Genomic DNA, 27,308 nt, shown 5'->3' with positions numbered 1-27,308 from the left:
AACCTCTTATTTTCTCTATGTTCCTTGGTGTTTTTGACCCCAGCTGTGTGGCTTTCCTAATTCAACACTTGCATGCCTGGTTGATGTTGCTAGATTTCCTGGTAGCCTTCTTTCTATGTCTGAGCTCAGCTAAAGCTTCCCTCTTCAACCAATCTGGCTTCCTCCCCATCTTCTTGTGGATTTAGAGTGGGCCATTCTTAGTGCTTCAAGGAGATTTGATTTGAAGACCAGTTCTTTTTTTTCTTCTTTCTTGGCTCTCCAGTGATTCCTGCCAACCTATTCCCTGACCAAGCTGAAGTCCACTCTCCTGAAGTTCAGGTCTTTGCTATGTACCTTCCTTGCTTCCCTTAGCATCTTAAATTCAATCTGTTTCCCCACTTCTTTTTAGGCTTTGGTCCTCATACTTCGATGAACCTGCTTAGAAACCTTTCTCGATAGTGAGACTATAAGGAAAGATGATCTTGCCTTTCTCTCTTGTGCTGGTGCCATCATTTCCCACCAGTCCTCACTCCCAGAAGATAATCCATGGACATAGAAGCCAAAGGTTCTCCCTGTGACACCAGCGACACTGGCTTTGATCTGCATAACACATCCTCTCCTATTGAGCCCATGTCCTTAACTTGTAGGGGCAAAGAGGAGCACCACCCTGGCCCTCTACCACAGACCAGGGCACAGCAGTCGTCTTTGATCTGCTCAAGTTCTCTTTTGGCAGCAGCATTTGTGTCCAGATGGGTAAGGAGCAGTACACAGTAACAGTGAAAAGGCAGTAAAAGACACTGTTGGTCCTTCTGTGGTGTCCCACACCAGGGCCCAGGACAAACAATCAGCTTTGTGACAGCAGGTGTGACCTGCAGGTTGGTGCTCTGGCCGCTAGAGAAGGAAGTCTTTTAAATAAGAATAATCATATTAGACAAGTTTAAGGAAGTCCATTCCTTGTTTCATTTCATATTGATTAGTCTTACTCTTTGTTTGGTTTTTTTTTTTCCCTGAACCCATAATAGTGTAATTTCCTTGATAACTTACTGGGAAGGGCATGTTTATAAAGACTTAGCTTAGCTTACTCATTCTCCTTCATCTATTTTTTTGTGGAATAGCTGACAGATAACTCCCTAATTATTGTTTATTAATGGTAGAAATTCACTGACCCACATTCTCACAGTCACTCTCCTTGTTTGTTTTAAATATTACATCCTTATTCTCTGTAATCGCAACTGATTATCCTGGGAAAAGCAAATGCTGACAAACAGCTCTACCACTTCGTGCTTCTACTCCTCGGGACTCACAATAACTGGTTTGTTTCATCAGGCCATTTCAACACCTCCTCTTTGGATAACTTTTCATGGGACAGTGCAAGGTTTAGATTTGTCTGGAAAGAGGACAGTGCTGATGGCTGCACAGAAGCTGATGGTTTTCACAGGATCTATATTACAGACCCTGTGAAATACACAGGAGGAAGAAGTGACTGGTAAACATAACTATGAACAGACAGTTTCAATTTCCTAGTAATGCTCCTGTATTATCTGCAGATACATAAGAACAGTTATGCTTTTAATTACATCTGGTCAGCTTCATTTTTAATTGCAGATTCTTTAGCACCCAACTAGGTTACAGAAGACTGGATTGCTGTTGGATTTGTCACAGGATGCTCATATCCCATAGCAATTTATTCAGCTGTGCTTATGTTTCATTCTTTAGCACATTGGCTTTAGACTGTAAATTGCTGAAGATAGAGAGACTACCTTTCTTCATGCTTGTCTATTTCCCAGCACATCTGTTAGTCTGTATGAACAATAATACATAGCTCATAATTATGTATTTAATTTTCAGGGCTATTGATCGAGTAATATACCTAGAATTCCTATGAACTATTTAATTTTAAATTTCCTGGTAGTTTGTGCCTACCTTCATAAAAACCAGAAGAGAAAGACCCTATCGTCACTTATGCCATGGGTGATAGATCTCCATGAGAATATGATGAAAATATAATAGAATGGCATTACTGATTTAGTCAAACAAATTAAAAATTATTCTTTTAGGTGAGAAATTAATTTCAACCTAGACAATAATAAAAAGTTTAGATCAGAGAAGAACACGACCTATAGCTTTGGTTTTGGGCAAGCATAAAAGTGCAGCAGTATTATGCATACTGACCAGTGCAAAACTGGAAAGCAGGAGAAACAAAGCCATAGAATACCAGCCTGGAAATACATATGTTAGCCAAGCTATATCTACTCAGGAAAACATAAGCACATATTGATATTAAGCAGTAAATTAACATTTTGTCAGTATTATATTCCTAATGCCCCATTATTATGTTAATTTGTGGTATTTTTCTAATTGAATTGATTTATGGTCTTACTAGTATACCTTTAAATTGTGACTACAGGAAAACAGAGTGCTAGAATTCATGTTCTTTTTTTTTTCTTTTAATCAAACTCCAGAGGAGGCTGGAGCCCCTGATGCACAGAGTAGCATGATGCTGCCAATCAGTGGCATCCTGCTCCCATGAGAAGCAGCAAATCCCACCTCCCTCCTCCTTTCCCTCCAAGATGGGAAAACAAAAAGAGTAGCCACAATGTGGAATGTTCTTTCCTCTGAGTGGCATCCACAGTATTTGTTTCAGACTAGCTATATAGTCTGTTTTCTCATAACTATTTTATATTCCCCTCTTACAGTTTCGAGGAGGAAAATAAACTGCTTAGTGAAAAACCTTTCATACCAAATGTATTCCATATTGAAGCAATGTTGGCATAGCACACATAAAGTGTTTCACAGATATTAGTGCTCAGCTTGAGACCAAGCTCAGAATCTTTATTTTAAGCCTTTATGCAAACTGGTAAGTCCAAAGACTGAAAGCTTTGAAGAAACTGTAAGTTGATAAATACACAAAGAAAACATTCATCTTTTACAAGAGGGCAGAAGAACAAAATACTTGGATACTCAGAGCAAGAACGAAGTGAGTTGTAGGTGTTGTCTTGGCTTTGTACTGATACTGCACTTCAATGAAAGATAGTTATCATTAAATGGAAAGTAACATTGAATTGTCATTAACAGAATGAGAAGAGCACTTGGCAGGTAACAGAGAAGGAAACCCTTGAAAGAAATGTTTTCTGTGAGACTTTGTTTTCCCCTGTGAACTGATTGGAGAAGGAATGAAAATTACTGCCATGGATTATTAGCAAGAATAAGAGGGATATTCAACACTGGGAACTCCTGAACATTTCATAACTGAAATCTATTTGGCTATCTGCCTGGACTTATGGGCTGAACCTAGCTGGCATTGAAACCAAACAGGGCACTCTCACTGTTAGCACCACAATGGAAGTATATTATGTGGAAGTAGTAACTGATGCAGAAGTAGTTCACTCATACATTAAAAAACCTACAATGGCTCTGGTTGACACTATAAAATTTCATGTTAAAGTCAAAGACCACATGCTACACCTTGGCCTCCTTGTGGGATACTTCTAATGAGTGAGCATTGAAGTTATACAACCCCATGGATTATATATATTACTTATTTTGTTTGCTTCCCTTGAGCTGTAGGATTCAAATGCAAAAGACTCTTTAAAGGCCCAAAGATGCATTGCAGGACTCTTCTCTGAGTAGCTCACAGGACATATGTGAGTAGCAGGGAGGTTTATGTGACACTTCATCTATGCAAATATATAAGCAACTCAAAGGCTCAGATAATTTTTTTGCATTCTACAGCAAAAATAGGAATAAGAAACCATGCTAATATTGAATTGATTAATTGAATGTGCTGGTTTCCCATTGAAAATTCTACCTACACCTATCTGCTGTGGAATACTCAGTTTACAGAATAAAAATCTTAGAGTACCACTGGGTTTGGCAGACCTATTAATGAATAACTGGATTATAAATTAAGCCAAAGCAATCAGAAAAATGAAAGTGAAATCTTGACTCTGATAAGAGTCACATGCATTTTTTACTTACCTGATCAATAATTAGCACCTAAGAGATGGGCTTTGCATGCTTTCAATTGAGATATTAGCTCACAGATTAAACTAAATACCAAAGATCCCAAATTGAACCATGATGGGAACCAGACAACTTAAAATAAGACCAAAAGCATCCAACACGCAAATCTAAATTGCTGCCTGAAGTAATCACACAGTGTGTACAATAACAAATTCAGAGCATGAGGTTATGTAAATTCACCCCCACTCCAAAATGTCCTCAGAGCCTGAGGTGCTTCCACCTACTTGAGCTCCAGTGCCTGTGTGCTCCCCTATGTCCCCCCAGGCAATCCAGCCATGCGGCTGCCAGACAGACCAGGGTAAGGCATGGCAACTGGCACACCAATAATCACTGCCCTTTGAGCCTGAGTGATGTCTTGCCCCACCTACCAGGTACAAAAGGCAAGCCCAGAAATGCTTGACTTCCAAATTTACTTCTTGGTTGAAGCTCTCATCACCATCCCTTGTTTCCAGATTCCTTAGTCCTTCTCTCATTCAAGCTACTGCCATTTTTCCAAAGTCCTTCCCTGTGACATGGAGTTGCTTACCTTTAAGGGGTTTGCCCTGCTATTTGTTTTAAGGGCTTCTTTGCTTCCCTGGCTTCCTGTGTATTGCTCTAGCTACAATTCTGGCTGGCGAGTTCCTGAACCAATTTAGTTCCTAGCCTTGGCTTTTCCTGGTTGCAATATTTAGTTGCATTTTCCAGGCTGTCTTTAACCCTTAGGGATGATCATTTCACATGCCTGATATCTCACCATGCCTGATAATTTACTGAGGACATTAATTTATGCTTTTTTTTTAAAGGCATGGAGCCGGACTCGCTCCTTGTTTCAGGTGTGGCCAGGGAACCTCGAATGCCTTGTTGGGCCAGAAAACAAACTTTAGTGGTGATATGACTGTGAGATAGAACATATCCTTGTAGATAGGATAATCCTGAATTAAGGCTACCATTTCCATCACTACTTCTACATCATACCTCAAACTGCTGGACAAAAATGGAAGTCAGGACGGCATTTTGTACAGAGCCTGCTGTTACTGCATGAGTTAAACAAGACCCAAATATGCAACCACAGGGAGTCCCAGCAGAGACTCAAGCCAAGCAATACCTACTTTTTAGCTCCTTGTCAGACTTAGGCAAGAAGCAGGCACCCAACATTCAGTCCTGTGAAGACTGAGGCAACTCTGAGCATGTGGGGAAGTGAATCCCTAAGTACCTGGGGCACTTTCAAGACAAACAGGGAGGCAACCCTGGAATTTAGGTGCCTGCAGGGTTAGGTGTCAAATGAATGTGGGATTTCAGGACCATAGTTTGAGACTTACGTGTTTTATGTGGGACACAGGTAGGATTTTGGCCCCTCTGTACCTTATTGCTCTTTTAGCACCGACTCCAAAGTGTGGGAATCCAAAGCACTCTTCATATATTCTGACAGTGAACGATCTGAATCTCAAATGTTTGCATGCATGTACCATTTTTGAAGGAAATTTCACACCTCTATTTTATTGGAAAAGAAGATAAAATATTTGATTACAAAGTTGATGATAATCCATTCCTTTTTTTCTGTAATTTGTGTATAGGCTTTAGATTGCAGGTTTGTTTGTTGGTTTGTTTCAGAGCTATTGTGCCATATATGTGAATAGTTTTATACTAGAACAGCAATTGTTTCTCTTTTGAAACAATAAAAAAAAGAGAATCATATATTTGAATATATATCTCAACCTCTGTGTTAGTTGATTTCTGTAACAACTTCAAAGATTGCGAGTCTGTATTTATCGGATTATCTTTGTAACTCCAATAGTAGCATGTTTCAGCTTTAGGTTTAGTTTTTTTGTTTTTTAAAAAAATCTCACATACAGTTCGCAGTCAAGCTAGATGGATATTGAATATGGTAAAGTCTAATCTAGATACTCAATCATCTTCTTTTTCACCATGCTGGAATGATACCAAACATGAGAAGGATAATTTGTTGCATAATACCTTTCTAAGGTATGAAGTACTCTGAACTGTTGCAAAATTGTGTTGGTTCAGATAAAGCTAGACTGACTTGTTCTGTTGCATGTGCCTGGATTAAACTGACATAAACTGGCTGCTGACATAAACATGACCATCATTTAAAGTTTCCTAAATGACTGGCTAATTCTTATGAAAGTCTATCTTAACTAATGGTCTTAAAAATGACTTTCCTGAATTAAGAGATCCAAACCTTCTATGTAAGACAGGTACAATTAAAAGTACTGGGCCTCCACAGAACTGTTTCGATTGAAATCACACATTGTTCTGACACTGCCATATTTAACAACCAGACTTTAATTTTGCCCAAAGTTTGAAAAATATTAACAACCAAGCTCCTTCACTTACTTTTGTGTATCAGGATATTTTAGGATATGTGAGCACTGAAGAACAAATGCTGGATACCTCAAGGTTTATGTGGAATGAATAATTCTTACATGTGTCTCTCCAGAGAAGTATGTAACTCTGCACATTCTGTAGGTACTCTGTGGTGCTAATGCTAATCCAGACCCTGTCAAGACAATCTAAGAGGATTAGAAAAAAACATGTGCCTTGCACTTCTCTCTTTTCTCTCTTCTGTCACCTAAACCATATGTTTTCAAGCCAAACATGCCTATTTTTCTTGGTGTGGAATGAAGTAGCACAAGTCTGCTGAACATACCCTCATCTGCCTGTTCTGCCATGAACTCAAGGTACCTAATGGGTAGAGTGGCAGGTAGAAGACACACAGTGGCCCAGACTCCTTTCTCTCCAGTGCTGCTTAGGTGAAGTGGTTCACCAACATCAATTAATTTACCTTTGCTCTGGCACAACAGTATCCCAATTATAACTGACGCCTAAATGGAAATGTAGCACACAGACTTAGTAATATATTTATCCAGCTTCTTCAGGGGTGAATGTCAGAAAATGCCATGGTTATGCCAGTTGTGGTTCTCTAGTCAAGCAAGCAGAAAGCAATAATTTCAGGCTAAAATCGGAGAAGAGGTATAGCTATTTGAATCTTTACAGTGTCTACCCAGTGTCCAAAAATCCTATCCAGATATGGCAAACAGGACTTTCTGCTTTGCTCCTAGCCATCCTTCAAGGACAGCATGCTACCTGCCATGTAGGTAGTGTAGCCCCCCCATGCAGGGGGCTGCACTAGAGAACCTTCAGAGGTCCCTTTCCACCTTAAGTATTTTGCGATTCTATGTTTTTCATACTATATAGTTTGTTTTACTGAAATGATCTTTTTTTCTCAAACCCATAAGGATTTCCTGAGGGTACAACTATCTTTCCTTCCAGTTCTGCCCAATTTTGGCATGACACATACTTAATTTTGGGAGAAAGCACTTTCTTTTTAGGTTATACTGTTTAGTTAATTACTAACCAAATAAATTACAACTCACCAATATGCCCCCCAAACAGGTGTACATATTGCTTGGGGTAAAACAGTAGCATAGGTAAGACTTAGCTGCTCAGCCAACTCCTCTGTATTTTGTGTTCCCCTGCCTTACTCACATCCTTGACCTCCCGCCATAAAAAACCCAAAACCAACCAAACAACAACAAACAAACCAAAAAAACAGTATTAGTTTACATCCATCAATTTATGTGGTATTTGTCAATTATTGGCTGATTATGACCATTGCATAGTGATGAATTTTAAGTTTTTCCAGAATACAGACTTCCAGCATTTTCATTGTGTCGTGCTAGTATTTTTAGCAGACAATCATATCATCCATGTCCCAACAGTAGCAAGCAAAAATCAGAACCAAAACCATAAGCACCCTAAAAGTTCCTTACATCAGACAAATGCGTGCTTGCTAGACGCAATTTAGGACCGACGGGATCCGTCGGTGCACAACAGTGTTTCCTAAGGAAAGCTGGACCTCAGGATCATTTAAGAGAAGATTACTAAAAGCACCGAGGAACACACGGGATCGCCAGGTCCTGGTCACGATACGACTTGGCACGATCCTCCCCGCTGCAAGGTGTCTCAGCCTGACTCTTCCCGCGGGAGCGGCTCTGCCTCCCTAGGAATCCCTTCCTCGTCCTCCTCAGCGGGAGTAACAAGCCAGCAGGGCGGTCAGAGCCAATTTATTCCCAGGGACAGGGATAAGCAGCTAATTAATTAATGTGGCGGGACCGTGACAAAAAGCAGCGCTGCAAGGTTTGGGGTGTGCTGGCACCTGAGGGGCCCCCTGGGCCCTTCAGCTGACTTTCTTTATTCATGTTTTTCGCCTTAAATTAGGAGGGGCTGAGGGGCGGCCGCGGGGGGATGCGGAGCCCCCGGCGCGGTACGGGAGGGCGCGCAGCCTTTCCTCCCGCCTTGCACAAGTGTCCGGGGCGCGGGCACACCTCAGGGCGAGCAGAAAACAACAACAAGATAATGGCCCGTAATGCGCACCCTGGGCACGGATCACACGTGCGCCGCTCCCTTCCTGTGAGACCGGCGGGGAGCCCGCCTGCCGCGGCGCGGCGCGGCTCGCTCCGCGGGGAGGGACCGACGCGTCCGGCGGTGGGCAGGCAGGCAGGGAGGGCGGGAATTGCCTTATTAAACGCATACACTGGGGCGGGCGGCTACCACCGCCGCCCCGTCCATGCCCGCGGAGAGCCCGAGAGCGCCGCGCTCCCCCCGCTGCCGCTGCAGGCGGGAGATCCCCGCGGAGCCCGGCATGGCGCGGCGCGGCCGCTTCCAGCGCCTCTTCGGCCGCAGCGAGTCGGAGGACTCGGAGCCCGAGGGGGCGGCCGCCGCCCCCCGCCGCCGCCCCTCCGCCGCCGCCGCGCCCAAGCGGCGCCCCGCGTTCCCCCACTGGCGCCCGAAGAAGAAGGAGCAGCATCCCCGGGGGAGCGGCGGTGCCGCGCCCGCCTGGACCCCGCCGCCCGCCTCGTCCCACGAGTCGCCGGACCCGCGGTAAGCGCGACACCCGAGCGGGCGGCGGGGGCAAGCGGCGGGCCGGGCACGGCTGGAGGCCAGGGGTTTTTCTCCCGAGGAGGGAAACGCGTGTCCCGCAGCCTCCTTCCCGTCCCGCGTTCGCTCCAGCCTGCTGGCGGAGCGGCGCCCGAGCCGTGTTGACAAACAGCAGCGCCCGTGTGTGAATAAGTAACAGTCAGCCCTGTGCCCGCAGCAGGGGGAGGCTGCCTGGCCCAAACCAGCCTCCTAAGGGCGCCGGGTGTGTGTCAATGGCTTTTACTCTTCTGCAGCAGTGGGCATGTTCTGTTCTCCTTTTTTCTGGACGTAGTAGAGGAGGAAGATGAAGGAGAAGGGCTTGACAACACTCTGCTACAGTGCTCCCCGTACCTGTAGCTCCCCAGTGTGGTTCCAAGTCTGCCGTGTGTAATGACTATCTAGTGCATGCTGGCTTCTTGGGGACACAGGCATTCCCCGGGGGCTGTTTACAGCCTGTGGCCGCAGAATGGGGAACCTCGGTGAGGCTGTGGGGTTGCCGAGCAGTAAAGCCTCTGACGTGAAGGTAATTCACAGTAGCATATGGTGAACTTGAGGCTACGTCAGGAACGGGTTTGGTTAATATTGCTCTGATCTGAACATCTCGAGCCGGGCAGTGAGAACATATCAGTGCTGCCTAGGTTAAAAAAAAAAAAAAAAAAAAAAAAAGTTGTAACCTATTGATCTCTTAGGTGTTTGCTTCAAATTGAGAAATCTGTAAGTTTCAGTAGGTGGTTCTGTATGAAAATATTAGTACTTGTGGAAAAATAGACAGCAGGTAGAAGTTAGAACTTGACTAAAGTATACTCTATGATGTTTGATATTGAAATCTATTACTGAAAACTAAACACCAACCTACCCTGCACTGCTGAAGAGCCCTGTGGCTCTTGGTAACCCTCTCATGCATACTGGCAGGTGGGTGATGGGTCCTCTCTGTGGTCATCTCTTCCCTGGGCTGAACCTGCTTCCCCAGCCACTCCTCAGGGCAAGATCTCCAGCCGCTCAGCATCCTGGGGCTCTGTGCTCAACCTGTCCCTTTTTATCAGTGTATTTTGTATTGAGGGGCCCAAAACTGAACAGAATATCTAGATGAGGGCAAATGAATGGTGGCATAAGAAAAATGGAGTAAGTCTTTAATCTAGGTGTGGATTCCTTTTTCTTCCAGATACCAGGATGTTTTTATTGCATAAATTTGTTTTCAAGTTCTGTGCCTAAATTACAAGAGAAGTCTAATAATTGCAAGTCTTCTGAAAGGATAGGGTTGTAACTCCTGTTACAAAATACTGGGGGATTTGGGTTTTGGTTAGGGAACCAATCCTTCTGCTATTCATAACAGGCTGGGATTGTGCTTCAGCACATGAAAATACTCATGTATGTCACCATCTTTAACTGCAGTTGGTCTTCAGAGAGCACAAACTTCTCTTGTTTCTGTAGCTTTCTTCTACCCTTGTTTTTTTTAAAAAAATGGAATGAACTAAGCTTTTATTATACAACCAAAACCACTAAAGGCATACTAAATGCATTTTTTCAAGTATGTTGAAGATTGTAGTAGCACTACTCAAAAGACATAGTTTAAAGTATTTTATTTTTATTACATGAATGGTAGGCTGTAATGCTTGGTCTCAAGAACCTGGTCTGTATAGGCCAGATAGAACATCCTGTTAACAGGGATGAGTTTGAAGAGTTGAGATGCTTAATTAGTGGTCATGGTTTTAACTATGAGAGAGACATGGTTTGGCACATGGCAAGTATGTCATCTGGCAGTTTGAAGACACCTATTTATATGATATGCTAGTTTAAAGATTATCTCATCATCAGCTGTTTTGCTAGTCTTATGTTATTTTTTCAGGTAGCCAATACTTTCCCTTGCTGTTAGTAATTTATCTGGAATAACAATACCCAGAATGGCATAAAAAAAAATAAATCCTGGCATAAAAAAACTTGCAATAAAAACCAAACAAGCAGCCCAGCTCCTTTAAACTTGAAACTACAAGTGTGCATTCTCCTGTCTCTATGAAAGTTGTGCTGTACTGCCTGTGTTCATGGGTGTCTTAAATCAGGGCAGCCAGATGAACTGGGTTACTTTTTAAAACCCCCGTCTGTGTTACTTTTTCCATCAAAACCTTGTAGAATCTCGTTCCCTCAGATAATAGCTACAAATTCAAGCCTCTAAACAGAAGAAGGTGCAGTGAAAAAAATGAAAAAGAATTATGGTTGTCACCATGCCATAGATAACTGCATCATATTATGAAACTGATTTTTACTTGGTCCCTTGGAGGACATGTCCTTGTGGAGTTGTCATGGTTTGGACACTGAATGATCTCCACCCAATGGCAACTTTAAAAATGAAGAGGATTACTTGGAATTGAACTTTGTAGCAGGAAATTGACTGCAGGTGGACAAAGAAAACTGTATATCTTTGGGGTGTGTTTGTTTAGCAGTGTTTCTCACAAGGTATGCTATGCTGTGAATCTGGAGCTTTTTGTATTTGATGGTCAAGACCAGACAAGTTACTTGGTCCAGTTATGAGTTGGCTACCATATAAATGACAGTAGCTAGATTCTTGCCCCAAATGTGTCAGTGTAATCACTGTGAAAAAGGAGGATATTTTTGCTGCTCATTACTTCCTCAGTTTCAAGGAACACGGATATGTGCTATTGAGCATGTTAGAAATGCTACCACCTGCAACACCCCTTGTTTTTATTACTTTCCTCTTCCCTGATTAAATAAATTCAGCACACCTTCATCAACGTATTAAATATGTGAAGGCAAAGAAACTTATGTGGCTGTTATTCTGCAGTGATTTGGCAAGGAAACAAAAATTATTGAGGGTTCAATAATATCATAAAATTAAGGAAAGAGAAACACCATTAGGCTGCATCCAAGGAAAATCAGACTGTGGAATTATGCCTTAGCTTGGGGAGGAACATGCACATCCATTAAATATGTTGAATGTGAAGAAAAGTTATCTTCTGTGTGGAGAAAGTGTCGGTGAGACCAAGGTCTGGTATCTCTTCCTTACTTCAATGTTCTCTAAGTTACTGTTCTGTGTCTTCTGTGTTAGAAGAGGTGAAGGAGGTCTGCTCCACAGCCCACGTGTAACATCACATTTTGGAAAAGGATGAAGAACAAATGCTTCATCCTGTGAAAAACAGTGTGTAATAACACAGATCATTAATAGCTCAATTGATTGATAAGAATAAAATGTAGAAAACTGTTATACAGTCAGCTGTTTTGTACAGTAAAATACAAGCCCTCAATTCAATGTCCTTTATGTGTGTAACTTCACATTTGTGCATCATCTCATTGAAAAAAAAGAAAAAAGAAACATTCACCTGTGTTCTTTTGTAAGACTGAATATGGATTTCTGCAAGTGTTCACTAAGTGCACTTACCTAATGAGAGGTGGAAATGGAAAAGGGTAATTTGGTTTGATGTACAATTCTTGGTAATCTGTAATATTAGCATAACACATTAGGAATAAAGGTTTAGTATTTTAATTTTTTTATAGGTGAAAGAAGATCTTTTAAGCTATCATGATCAAAGAATTAAAAGCAGAACTTTCTTTCCTAGTTTTTTCTGTACTGTGACCTAATCAGGAAATTGGTCCTTTGTAAAAATATATGTTTCTAGAAATATACTAAGATAAGAGGGATGACATGCTAAAACACTCACTTGCTTTTTTTGCATTCATAAGAAGTAAAAAATACTGTCCTGTGGAAATGACATCTGTGTCATGAACATAGTAGTCTGTCTCTCCTGCATGAGTTTAACATCAGCTGCTGCTTCTGAGTTGCGGATTTCGCGGGTTTGGTGGCTGTGTAAAAACCAGTATGAAGAACACTCTCTTTTTCATTTTGTCCTTATCAAAATCAGATGACAGTTAAAAAAATCTGAACCAGTAAGACTGCTGCTGCCTTCCTAGTCAGCCTGCTTGGATGTCAGGGTATGAAAGTACTTTAGTTCATGTTTTTCTCCTTAAATTAGAATAAAATATCTTAAAAAATTAAAATGTGAGTTAATGGACTCATGCCATTCACAGTGAAGGATTTTTGCCTTATTTTTGGGGTATTTCTGCCTTTGTTGGATGTTTATTTGAAGAGATGGTGTACCTGACTGTATCCTGGTGAATCTGATCCATAGTAGTGCTGAGTTCCGTTCAGGTGATAGGAGCTCTGTATTGAATAGTCAAATGTCTGTTAAAACAAGGACTGTTGTGAAAAAGCAGGTTCTATCCTACTCAAACTAGGTGCCAGTCCTGGCACCTCTGGTTTGAGTGTGTCAGATCCACATTTGGAAATAGTGACAAATAAAAACAGAAGGATGTTTTGAGAAATTACTATTATAAAACACCGCTGCAGAAACTACCCAGGAAAGTGCACAAACAAAAAGTTCTTCTTGAATGCAGGTACATACAGCTGGCATTTAGTAATGCATGGAGTGCTAAGTACCGCTTGTCTGAATGAGAAAACAGCAGTTTTCAGTCTCTACTCTTTCTCAGCAAAGCTATTTCTTGTCTCTTCCTTTTTTCCTAGTCTTGGTCCTTGCTCCTATGATTCTGTCCCATCTTTCCCTCCTTTTTCATTCTCTCAAGATTTACATCATGCAAGTTATGCTGCATACTCTAGTGGGTTCCTTCTTGCATGGAACAAACAGTGGAGTGGTACTTTAATGTACCTGTGGTGGTCTCAGGGCATAGGCAGGATAACACTCGTAGACAAAAATTAGTGTGTTATTGAAAAGGTCAATCTAATTAGTTTCATTTACTTCATATACAAGATGGGATCCATACCCTCTAATTTCAGATATCTACATCTGAAATAGCTCTTCACTTTATATTCAAGGAGGGCAAATAGTCATGTCTGGTGTGCAGTGCATCTCACCATAAGGTGAGTGTCTAAACCTAAACCTAAGGTGAGTGTCTAAACCTTTAGCCTGAGAGGCTAAATGAATTGCATCTTAGAAGTGGAAGTTTTTTCTCATTGGCTTTAAAAGCTGCCTGAAGGTGACACCTCCAACATCTAAATTTGGGCATCTGAATTCCATCCATGTTACCTGATATGGGGGTATCCACAGGCTGATACTTCCATGTAGGAGATGCTACAGTGCAAAGTCAAACAGTCATGAGCTTCAAAAACTATGTTCTGGTTTCTCGTGTGCAGCTTTAAGGCACCTTCTTTGTTCACAGCAGTCTGGTTTTAGAGACTCCTTTTTGCATAATTTCTGTTATTCAGTATATTCTGTTATTCATTTGATTGTGGTTAAGACTTTCCAAGTTACTTTAGGGAAGTGGGATTGATCCCTACTTCTGCATTTTCTTGGGAAGGCTGGGAAACAAACCTTTCCCAGATGGCTTGAGAAAGAGAACAGGGTAAGCAGGCAAAAAGGGAGAGGATGCTACTATCAGACCTATAGCCTGATTTGCAGAAATGTAACCAAAATAGTAATGCTTAGGAAAGTTAAATTTTGCTAGAAATATAATTCTCTGATAGGAAAGATGGGCAACTGTTAATACTAGGCAGTTCTTCCTTCAGCAGCTTAAAACAGAATAAAAACATGAGGATCTGTTCTGTCATCAGAGGTTCCTGTGCAAGGGGGAAAAAATCCCATCTTCAGCTTTCAAAACAGACAGAAGTCACCAATGGTTTGCATGCATGTAATTTATCTGATAGCAGTGTATCTTTATACATATATGATTCTTATATTCATCACATCAGCACACTTTCTACTGTACAGCTTATCTTCACACACATTTGTTCATGCAGCCACATACTGTGAGCTCACACAATCTATCATCAAATATTTCATCATTTGATTCTTCCTTGAGACAAGAAGAGAGAGATAGGCAAAGATGGATCAATATAAGAGATTATTGTCTCCTTTAGTGATCTCTGAAAACAATAACCCATAGTATTTATTTAAAGAAAATAGGACATCAACCTCTGTATTAATCTGGAACTGTACTTAAAAATTCTGAAATAAAAATTTAAAAAATACTGGCTGGGTAAAATACTTATTTTTGGTACCTGAATCCTTTATTCATTTAGAATTCACAGTTATAAACTCAACTGAACTAAAATTTAAAAATGTCCTGAGCTATGAAAATTTATAAAACAGACATGTTTAATGAATTCCCCAAATCCTGGGTTTCAGGTAGAGCTTTGCACCAGAAGCACAACTGCTAGTTTTGTTGGCCCAAAATAGGTTCTTTTTTATCTGCAAGAGGCCAATCCACACCCATAGTCAAGGTGCTCGATTTATTTATAGTTTGTGCAGAAAGGGGTGCTGTATTCCAAACCCACAAAGCTACTACCAAAGCTTTTCCCTATACATTTTAGCAAACAGAAGCCTGAATTCATTGGCTACATGTTACATAGTTCTTTTTTTAATTAGTGTTCTATTTTCTATTGGTTAATGATTCTCTCGCTTCTTACCCTTATTAGTCCCATGGTGTTTCTCTTCTTTGGGGCCGATGAGTTTTTGGGTCAGTGGTCTGTGGGTCAGTAGTTGGGATCTCCCCCTGTGGAATTACCTTTTACCCAATGAGTGCTGATTCAGCACAGTTGCTGGGTTGAGTTTATTAGTTTCTTTCTTGTCTTGGGAGTTCTTCCCAATGTCCTTGTGGCCCATAAATTCTGCATTTTTTGAGTCTACTCTCAATGGCACTTCCTTCTTCCCAACTTTGATAATCTCGCTCCGGGTCTGAGATCACTGAAACCTGTCATGTCCTAGAGCTTGACAAGGCAATTCTACCAACAAGTAATTTGTCTTTTGAACACCCAGACATCACTTAGAGCTTGTTGGCTGTTCTCTGTTTCACAGGTTAAATCTCCTTTCTTGTTGATTACTTGGAAGTATACAAAGATCAAATATCATAAAACCTTCTTTCTTAAGGCAGTTTTTACATGTTTCACATTTTCCAACATTTTGACAAAAGAAAATATAAAAGTCTCACTAAGGATACTTTATTATAGTGTTCCTTGTTGTATAGTTTAGTCACTCTTTAAGCACTCAAAGAAATACAGGCAGACAGAGGGGCCCCTGTTCATCCTTTGACCAGCTTTTTTACAGCTGGCCTTTCTTCTTCGTAAGCTACTTCTTTATTGCCTCCAGAGTATTTTGAACTGTTGCTGATGTCACAGCTGTGGTGCTGCTGTTGAGGCTGTAGGTCAGGAATTCTGTCCAATGCCATTCAAATCCAAAGGATCAGGGCCCAAGTTCACAGACTATAAACAGCCAAGCAGAAAACATTTAAGTTGCATGGCCTAGTGGAAACCATCATTCTCCATTTGTCACTTCTTTATGGCCAGGAGCAGGTGCCACAACACAGTCTCAGGGCTCGGGGAGTGTCATGTATATGACTTCTAATTAATGCTAGGAAAGCAGGAAAGAACCTCTAAAATCAGTGGACTTGTGAGGAGAGGCTGCTTTTTAGAAAGTGAGGAGTTTGTATGGTTTTTCCTGGCAGAAGACTAGCAGAATTTGTCATGCTTACATGTACCCCTTACATCTCAGTCCTTCCCTGTGCACCTCCAAGGAGAGACTGGTTTCTGTTAAGCAGCCAATTTCTACTCTTCCACATGTTTCTTGTACTTCATACCCCAGCATCTAAGCATCTTGGTGGCCCTTCTCTGTACTCCTATCATTTTGTACACTTTTCATGTAGAGGAGATGTACAGGTAGCCCACATTGTCGCAAGGGCATGCTGCTGACAACATTTTATAGTAGAATAATATGAAGACTAAGGACTTGCAGAGGCTTTGCACGGATAAGTACAAGGTAATTCCAAATGTCACTGTGAATCTGTGGATTTCTGGGGATTTATAGTTTCTTATTTTTTTGACTTTCAGAAGGTTTTACTATTTGATTTGGTTTCCATAATTTTAATTCCTTGAAACTGCCAGTGGAATTTCATGGTGGACATTCCACAGCAGCCGGGGAAATGCTGAGTGATTAGCAGTCCTGACACATTTTCCTACCCTTGGCTGGGAATCCTGTACCATGTATGAATTATTTAGTGAGTAACCAGTAATTCTTGGGACAAAATACTTAGAATGTTGGTGTTGTATAAACACATTTGGCATAAAATCAAACTATATGATTATTACTAAGGTTCTATAACAGTATAGTGCCCTCTCCATATACAAGGAAAGTGTTTGGATGATTCACCCATGGTTATACTGTTTTACAGATAAAGTACAAATAATTCATACTCCTTTATAAAGGGAGGACGTCAGTAGATACATGCTGGAACTTCTCTGTTGTCCCCTGTTGAAGTATCTTTGTGACTTCCCTTAGCTACATGCAAAAGCTGAAGGGGTAGGGTAGAGAATAGGGATGGAAATGATATCTATCTTGTGTCCTCTCTATTGGAAATGAAAAGATATCAACCTTATGTTCTTTCTCTTTGAAGTTTTGTGCACTTGGTGAAGAGGAAGAAATTGTTGAGTCTGGAAGGCTACAATTAGGTTACCTTAAAGCCTTCTTTTTTCCAGGCTAAACAATCCCAATTCTCTCAGCCTTTCCTCAAAGGGGAGGTGTTCTGTCACTCTAATCAACTTGGTGTCCCTTCCCTGGACTTGCTCCAACAGGTCCATGTCCTTCCTGTGCTGGGGACCCCAGAGCTAGGTGCAGCAGCCCAGATGAGGTCTCACCTCCCTGGGTTAGAAATTGTCTAGGAGCAAGGTACCTTCTGTTTGAGAGCAACATAGCTGGGTTTGTGTAGCTACTATGAATAAAAATTGCTTATCACTGTCATTTTCTGCAGAGAGGCAGATTGATTGATTGGGCTGATGGATTGGTTTTTTGCAGCACTGAGAATAAGCTCACATAGTCAGCCTGGAAGGACAGACATGCAGACACAGCACCCAACTAACACAGTGACATGGCTTGAGCTAAATAAATAAACTAGAACTGCTTTTTACCTGGCTGATTTGAACTTGGACACATTGAACACAGATATCTGCCTCACCCCACCTTGTAAACATATTCTGAGTTAACTTTGTGGGATTCTTCTGATTTGTGGCTGGATTCCTTAACTTATTCAATGGGAGGTACCCTTGTCTGTTTTCAATTTAGGCTGTAAGAGATTTTTTTCTCACACCTTTTGTCTGTGTTTAGTTTACCGAGTAATCTCTCCCAGGCTGTGGTGGCTTCGGTTGTGTGTTTATCAAATGTCTAGAATAATGGAGTCTGATTTTGACTATGCAAATAGTAAACAACAGCACAAAAGACCAAAAAAAAAGTTGGCATCTTTCAAAAGCTCTGAATGAGTACATATCATTTGCAATTTCAGAGCAGAACTTATCAGGCTTTTTAGTCCTTGTGTAATTTAAAGGGTGTGTTTGAGATGAAGAATTAAAAAAGAAGCTGAGAGGCCTATGAACATTCCACAGGGGAATACTAAATGAAATACAAGTGACAGTCCTGCACTCGTATAAGTGTATTCACGTGAAATGGACTCCCTGGTTCCTGATGAACAGCTCAATGCCCATTCCTGTCACATGTCCTGTCAGAAAAGGAGTGTAGCCAGGGCTCCTCTGTATTTGGGTTGAAACCTGCTGATGTTTCCAGGAAAATGCATGTATTTAAAATTCTAACAAACTTGAATTATGGATGTTTCTGTCCTCTCTGTTGGAAGAGTAGAAATCCAAAGGCAGCCAGAGCTGTAGTATTACTCATGTGAGTCTGTCTCATTGTTAGCACTATCTTAGGCCATGTATCTGTGGCTTGGAGCAACTGGGAAATGAACTAACCAGTTCTTCAGTAAGATCTAGAGGGATTCTTCGTCTCTTGGGACAAGAAGAAAACTTTACTACATACAGCCTTTTAGTTAAGATAAAGCTAACCATTTTAACACAGGATTCTCAGTGTTCCATATGAGATAAATTTCTGGGTAAGTTAAATTCTGTGGGAGAGATATCATGTTTTCACTGTAATTCACTACAAAAGGACAAAAGTGAGCAGAGTTACAACAATACTATATACTGGTTCATTACAGTTAATAAAACAAACAAAAAATTTAAAATTAACATAAAAAATTCTGAAGCCTAAATGCAGCTTTTTCTGCTAAGATACCTAACTTCTCATCTTGGCTTTCAAGAACTATTTGTTAGTGCAAACATACCATGTTTGGATCAAAAGATAGTTTAGAAGATGTTTTTATTTTTATTGACTTAAGTTCAAATCAAGCCAGAGTCTTATCTGAAACAACTTTTATTTGTGTGCCAGTGTGCTAAGAATATCTTACAAAAGTGTTAAAAAATGGAAAATCATCATATCCTTCATAATATAAGATTTTCTCAGAAATAGATCTAGTCAGATGATAAACTACTCTGTTTTGTTATGTGAAAAGTCCCCTTTTTTCTCTTCTAACTACTATTTTTCTCTTCTAACTACTTTTTTCACTACTAACCAAAGTGTGGTAGTGAGACTTTAATACGAAAACATGATCAAAAAGTGACCTCAACTCTAAACATTGTAAAACAGTGTAGTAATTTAGTCCTGAGTATTTTTATGGATCCTCTGCGTCCTAAACAAACCTGGATTTAATGGGCTTATATGTCTTTTCTCTCTGCTGTAGAGTGCAGTGCTCAGAAGCTGTGTGTGAGCCTGGCGGGAGCTGCTGGCGCTGGAAGAATGTCCCACTAGCTGCCAAACCTGTGGGGCAGCATTGGAGGCAGTAATAATAGTTCAGGGCTCAGCCCGAGGTATTCGAGGGAGGATTGCATGTTTCAGGGTGCTTGCTTTGGCTGCTGGGGAGGAACTGAACAGGAAGTGTCCAACAAAAACTTGGCAACTTTGAATTCTCAATTTCTGTGTCTACATGTACTCTAGCAAGTTCAAATATTGAGTACAACAGTCTTTTTGATGGTGTTGTAATGTTGCCTGATGTAGTTGGATTTTTGTGATGAGTATTTGTGTTTTAATATTCTGTCAAGTTTCTTCTAAAAGTACAAAATAAGTTAGGCCATGAGAGATGTTTAATTACTTTTAGAAAGGTATTTGAATTACTTCTCACTGTTTGATGCCTGTTTTCTTTATCTGATCTTCAAAGATTTGTCGGTTGTTTTCCTGGGAATTGTTTTAATATTTGTGTGTGTGTGTGTGATTTTGCTGAATATGATCAGAGTGATTCCTTAATCAGTTTCCTCTACAGTTTAGTTTTGCTTGGGTTTGTTTGGTTTTAAAAGAAAAAGAAAGCTCTGTATACCTGTGTGGACATGTCTAATCACTTCTAATTTAGATCTGAATTACTTGACAACCCTTGGCATATTTCCTTGTGCAATTCTTCTAAACAGTGCTTTCCCCCTCCCTGATGTTTTCTGTAGTAATGTTTCTCCTGCATCCAGCTTAAAGCGAGTCCTTTATGCTCTAAAGTCTCTGCATTTTGAGAATTGGTTAAGGTTTGTCAAAGTCCAGAAATTTTCTGTTCCCTCTGTTCTTTATTATGTTCCCTGGAGTTCTTTCTCACCCAATAATGAACTGGATAGGCTTTTCCAGTTGAAGTTGAACTCTCCAGTCATTACCGTGGGACAGCTGCCAAAGCGATGGGCTATTATGTATTCATTTCTTCCCACAGTGAGATGTATCAATTTTGACTTTGTTGCACATAAAGTAGGAGTTGATAACAGTTTACCATTAATTTCCCAGTCAGGACTCTGTAACCAAAATAGAATGATTTCTCTCTCATTGGTAATACTACTTATTTTTTACCGATGTGCAATTCCCTTAATTCTTTTTCTGGACATAATATTCCCCAGACCATCCACCCTCTGCTCTGTTTCTGTCACAATTCTGAAAAATATTTTTATTTACTTCCAGAGGACTCACTGATATACAGCCTGTATTCCAGCATATGTGTGTAGAGTAGATTAGATATAAATTTTAAAAACATAAATTAATTTTATATACAAGGTAATAATTGCTTGCATTCTAACGTGCATTTTGGTTTACTGCTCAAATTTTCTTACTAGCAGGATGTCCATTACATGTGAAGATGATTACAAATAAATTTTGCTGCTGATGACAAATTAAGTGTTTATGTCATCTAATGAAGCAAGTGTGAGCAGCCAGGTGTTGGCAGCACCAAGTCATGATGTGTGTGAAATACACATGCTTCCTTTTCTTTTTTTATTTCAAAAGCAATCAGGGTGCTTCTCCAAGGGTAGGTTTTGTTACTTGGTGCTTTTCTTTTTTTTTTTCTCAGAGTGAATATTCCTTCTAGTGGTTGACTAATTTTTACTTTTGAAAAGAGTTCTGAACCCTCTTCCAAGTAGCCTCTTACTCAGTTTGTGGTAAGAGCACATGCAGTCACCTTTACCTCTCCAATCACATTACAAGTGGCAGGGAAAACAGCTGTGAAACAAAGGATATTGAGAGTTAAAGTAATGAAAATAAATACTGTCAAACTAGTCACTGACATGTGGACAGACTTACTTGATTTAGCATTTCTTATATCTTTCCTGGGTTGTCCTCACTTGCTTCTCCTTTCCTTGTAATTTTAGCCTGTGAACACCAAAGCTTTGGAGAGTCTTTTGAGTATGCCATTTTCTGATCCTCAGGGTCAGGTTCTTATAGATGTTAGAAGTTGGTCTAAAATAGAGAAATTATTACCATGAATGACTCCTGAGAAACAGGGTTGGACAGAACCTTTTTGTCTGCACATGTATTCTGAATAGTCTGTTTTGCTTTTGAGCAGTGGTACTCATTTTTTGTTGAGGTATGCATGTGTGTGTAGTTACTGTGCTCGAACATAAGGACTTTCTAATCTACCAATATCCACAAGGATCCATAGATTTGCTGCTGTGCTTCCTATCAGAGGAACAAAGGGCCAGACTTCTTCCCATGTTTCAAGCACTCCTCAGCCTGAGTGCAAGTTTCTTGTTCTTGCAGAGCTTTTAACTTCAGTTTCCAATACTTTTATTAAAGCGGGGTTCAGGTTTGGTGTGGGTCCTTTGTCACAGAGTTCACAGAGCTGTAGAAGAACACGTGAACAAACAAGGCAGTGATCAGGGACATCTGGAGGAGTAGTGAGCACCTCCCAAAACTGGGAGCATGAATATTTTCCACTGGTGCTCATGCAGCTTTGGATGTTGGTGACCTGCTTCCAAAGTGCCTGGGTGAGGAGCAGGTGCTGTGGCACTGCCAGTGCCTGCTGCTTCTCTCCCAGGGTTGAATCATGATCAAGGGACAATAAGGAAACAGTTTGGGCACTGTCCTCCCTGTGGTATCTTGTTATGTAATCCTTGTTACCGCTGTGGTGTCCAGTACCATTGCTGGCACAAGCCAGGTTGCCAGGTTACATTTGGCAGAGGTGCCAGGGCACGTCAGGGTATGTGAGCAGCAGGTAACACTGACTAATGCTCCAGGACTTGAAACGGTGCTGCTGATGCCATTCCATTCCTGTCATGACCCTACGGCCTTTGTCACCAAGGCACCTCTGCAGAGGAAGGGTGTTGCCTTTTTCTATGACTCCTCACCATTTGCAGGAATTTAGGAGGATGTGATGGATGTAAATATTCTCAGTCTTTGGCAATATGATTAGGTCCTGGAAAGAAAAGATGGTTTCTGAGACAGTCTGGGGATGCAAGGCATTTGTGGTGGACAGGGTGGCCCAATTAGAGACTCTTCAGCCCCACATCTACCCAGGAGCAGTCCTCATGGCAAGAAAATGTTTGGAAGACGGTAATTGAGTTCACAGGTGTTGGAGATCCTGTTTCCAGCTCATCCTCTCAAGATGAAGTGATTGTAGATGAGCACTCTACAGAAGATTTCAGAGAGTTGAGGTCTAAATGTGATGAACTGGCAACATAGCACCACATCAAACAGCCTGTCAGTATTGTTGGTAGTCCAGCAGACAGCCTTGGGAACAGGGGCTGTGCCTATAAACAAGTGTCCTCTGGGTGTCACATTTGCTGAACTGACCTAGGCTGCTGGGGAAGTAGCACCTCCAGCATGGTAAGGAACTGTATTTATCTTATTTAAGAGGTCCAAAGGACAGTTTTACAGTTTTAGATTTCACATCTACATCTGTGAAATACTACACGTTTTCTGAGGGCATCCAAATTTGATAGTATATTCAGCAAAACACTCCTTGAAGTCTTCATTTCCCTTTCCACTTCTGAGTTAACTGATTATTCCTTTGTTATTATTCATATCTATGCCTGTGGACAACCACAAATAGAAGAATGGAATTTTTTTAATGTGTTACTTAGCTTTCCTGAAGATATGTAGTGCATAGGCATCTTCTGCAACCACTTGCTCTACACGTATGGCAGACTGGGATCACATGCTCATGAGGAAATTGAAATTCTGGGTGTGTTTTGTCCTTTATGACATCAATGCAAAGAACATTAAGCTACACACGAAGAATATCCAATGCATGGGTGCTGCTACAAAAAACTCATCAAGTATCTATATTTCTACTGGAGTGTACTTATGGCCAGTAATGATTTACCTCTGGTATTTTCTTTTTTTTTTTTTTTTTTTTACTGTTTAGAAGAGTCACACAGGCTTGAATTAAAGCATCTTTGCTTAAAGTGAAAGAAATAGTGCAATATGATGGCATAGTGATGCAAAAACAGATCAATGCACATTTTTCCATGATAACCAGAAAATGGTGTGCATATCACAAATAGTCCTTGAAACATATCTAATCACCTGAGGACATCTTATAGTGAAGGAATCCTAATCCCAGCCCCATGAGAAGGATTTTACTTTGTGATGGGTTGACCCTGGCCAGCAATTAAACACCTACCTCTTTGCTTGTTCCTCCCCATCAGTGGGATAGGGGAGAGATCTGGAAGAGGAAAAGCGAGAAAAAACTCATGGGTCAAGATAAGGATATCTTAATAAGCAAAGGAGAACAAAAAAAATCTTGGTAGATTCACAGTCACTCAGTAATTCCCACCAGCAGACCAGAGCCCAGCCAGTATCTGAGCAGCAGCTACTTTGGAAAGACATCCCCCATCACAAAAACAGAGTTTGTATTGCTGTGCATGATGTTACATCATGCTGTGGAATATCCACCCCTTTGATCAGTTTGTCTCAGCTGTTCCCTGCCACCCCACTTGCTGAGGAGAATGTATGAGAAATTGATAAAGCCTTGGTGCTCTACAAGCACCATTCAGCAACAGCTGAAGCTTTAATGTGTTTTTTTAGTTTTGACCTAAAATACAGCACCATATGAGATGCTATGAAGAAAATTAACTCCATTCCAGCCCAGCACAGTGCACCCTTAGGTGCTTATTCGTAGTTAATGATTTGTTCTTCACTGAAGTATTTATTATGTCACTTTATGGTCTGAAAAATTGGTGGAAGAACCTTGATAGTTAAACATGTGATGAGTTTTTTGCACATACGTACTCTGGAAGACAGAGGAAAAAAAAACCACAGCTGTGACTTGGAAGATCAGAAAGCTCACTATGAAGTAATCCAAGTTCCCAAAAAAAAAAATTTTTCTTATATAAAGCTGATGAACAATGCTGATTTTTATATGTTTAAAACCCGCATAGAATCTTTAATGTAGGATCACCAAATTAATAAAGGAAAATTAAGTCTGGGGTTTTTTCCAAGTAATTTTAAAATGACATTATATTTTGAAAGCTCTTGAAATGAACTGCCTGGAGTGCACATGAGGTCAGAGCTGCAGCTTAGCTTTAGAAAAGTCCTTGATTATTTTTACAAATTAAAACATTTGTAGTTAGTAAGCTTAAAGCAAGAAAAAATAAGTCCTAGACTTCAGAGCTTAATAAGATTGCCTAGGAAAGACAGGAGAGGCTGTTTTTGCCCAGTATGCTTTATCGCATAATTAGAGAAAGATTTTCCCCACTTTGTTTATAAAATAAACTAAATAGTGTCTTTTCAATGCTTTAATGAAATACAGATTTGCACATCTAATATTATTTCACTCTCTTTAACTTTTTATTGTGTAATTTTTCTTTCTTCCTTGTAGACTCTGTGGACTTCCTTCCTGAATACTTCTTGTTGAACTTACTGTTTGTATTTTTTAATCCCTGTAAGCATGAATTTGGACACAAATCCATGTCCAAGCAAATAACTGATCATCTCTTACCGCAGTGTGGCATTCCCTGCTGTCCTGCATGACCTAGGTAGTAATGAAGTGTTATCTCTGATACATCTGTTACCCTGGAGGTTACTAGAAATGCCACCAAGCTGGTGTCACTGTCACTATTGTCCCATGATCTTGATTGGAAAGAGCGTGGAGGTACATGTGTTGTGTCTATCTTGGATGACTCCCAGGAGCTTGCTCACATCCTCTCTCAGTGGCTTTGATGCTCACTCCAGCTCTTATGTGTTGCTGGTGCCTCCCGCCACAAGTCTTCCCCAACAGATGTTGGGTCTTGGTGGTGACAAATCTGATAAAGCAGTTGCTGGTCTTAAACTGTTAGGATAATTGGAGATGTTTCAGTGTAATTGTGTCTCCTCCCTTCCCCCTTGCTGGACATACCCAGTTTTTGGGACAGGGCTTACCACAGTGAGACTCAAAAGAGTCTCAGCATTACTGCAGTGAAAATAATACTGGATTTTACCCCCTACCCCCTTAATTTTTGGACTTTAATAGAGTTTACCTGTTGATTACATTGTGTTGCTTAGTATTTGAGTAAGTTTTCACATGGCCTACATAGAACATAAGCAACAGAAAACAGCAAATTGCTAAAGCTTGAATCACTGCAGACAATTTTTTGATGTTTATACAAATTAATTTTTCCTAAAACTTCTTTCCATTTCCTCCAAGAAGAAGAAATACATGATTAAAAAATGGCTTGAGGAGTCCTTCTGCTGATAATTGTTGAAGAAGTCCTCACACTCCTTCTTCTCTCATACTTTCAGAAGTGTTTTACTTCTTCCACTCTGATTTCCCTATGTCTCATATGCTGGAACAGTCTCATTATTTAAATCTGCTCAATAATCTGTCCCAAATATGTTTATTTTGGTTAATTTTGCACCCTTCCTTTTATGCTGCTCCGCTGTCCTTTAATCTAGCCCAAATTACAACTTAATAATGAAGGTGAAGATTGAGGAGGAGAGACAGCTCTAGTTCAAAAAGTCAGCTGTAAAACAAAACCCTTCAGTCTCCTTGCATCTTCTGGTATTGCAGTACACAGTTCAGTCTGCCCAGGCTTTCCGGGCACTTCTCTGTTTTCTTGTACTTGTGTACAGGGTGCAGTGCAGAACTGCTGCTGCATGTGGCTTACAAAACCAAAGGGGAACTGAGGCTTTTCTGTAATGAAAATTGTGTACCTTTTTGCTAGGGATGAGAGGAGCCTTTAAACAGAAATAGTTTACGAAGTGCATGCCAACATTTCTGTAGCAAAACTGAGTTTTGAGCCAACTCTTTGAATATTTGCCTAGTAGAGCATTAAAAAGAAATGGCTAAGGACATAGAATCAAGCAAAAAAATCAGCAGAATATGACATAATCAGTTTGGTTGTCCCTTTCTTGTATTCATCCTCTAGAGGGTTTCCATCTTTTCCTCTGCATAGCAGCTGCTTTTATTAATTTGTTTTATGCCAATTGACATAGGGAGGTGTTTGGCTACACCAGCTATATCTTAGCTAAAAATTTTATGTTAGGAGACTGACATTTCATTTTAACATGCTTTGTGACTTCTGATCAATACTGGGAGGATAAAAATGGATTTGGGGTAATATTTCAATTATACAGACTTACGTGGTAAGAAAATAAACTTTTAATGAATGAGTTGGTTTCACACCCATAATGAGATGGGTGTGTAAAATGCAGGTTGTTAATTCTATATTTTCGTGCTGAAATTTATAAAGCTTGACTCGTGGTTATTGCCTCCATTTTCACTAGTCTTCTGACACATTCTTAAGGGGGTATTGGGGATACTCGAGTAAGTCATTTTGTTCAACTGAACTTACCTCAGAGACCATTGCCTGAGAAGGATATAGGGTCTTGCTTCCAGGTACAACCATTGTTGTTCTGAAGTTCCCAAAAATGCTATTGCATTTGTTAATTAGTGAGACCTGAGTTATTAAAATTATGTTGAACTAGCTGTTATTAGGGAAACCAAGTCCTCAGTGTCCTCTTGTCTCTGTAGCTCCTGTTTTTTTTCCTGTTAATTAATGGAGGCATTAATAGAAAATGGTGTGTTTCATTTACTTTTTTATGCTAAAGATTTGTAATTAACAGACTTAGAGGCCAGGCTATAGTGCTGCCTCCGGATGAAACAGATCAGCTGAGGTCTTTCAATAAGGCCATTTCCTTATGATGCTTCAGCAAAATCATGCCATTTTATTTTTACAGGTAATTTACTATTTTATAACAGTTAAACTAATAAAATTATCTATCTCAAAAATAAATTTCAAATATTTAGGAATTATTTGTCATCCTTAGTTACCTATTCCT

At 40.4% G+C, this 27,308-nt stretch overlaps 1 protein-coding gene across 1 annotated transcript in view; it reads left to right on the top strand.

The window, feature by feature from the left end:
- The first annotated feature begins 8,496 nt into the window (after window positions 1-8,496).
- Window positions 8,497-27,308, top strand: part of CRYBG1 (crystallin beta-gamma domain containing 1) — a 96,116-nt gene continuing 77,304 nt past the window's right edge. Inside the window, exon 1 of the mRNA XM_085056236.1 lies at window positions 8,497-8,883. Within this exon, the coding sequence (XP_084912362.1) occupies window positions 8,570-8,883 (314 nt within the window). The 5' untranslated portion in view covers window positions 8,497-8,569. The remainder of the gene's footprint in view (window positions 8,884-27,308) is intronic.

Source organism: Lichenostomus cassidix, chromosome 3 (genome assembly GCF_008360975.1).
Source record: "Lichenostomus cassidix isolate B80296 chromosome 3, HeHo_3.0, whole genome shotgun sequence".
Taxonomy (NCBI): Eukaryota; Metazoa; Chordata; class Aves; order Passeriformes; family Meliphagidae; genus Lichenostomus; species Lichenostomus cassidix.
This window is presented reverse-complemented; position numbering and strand designations above follow the sequence as displayed.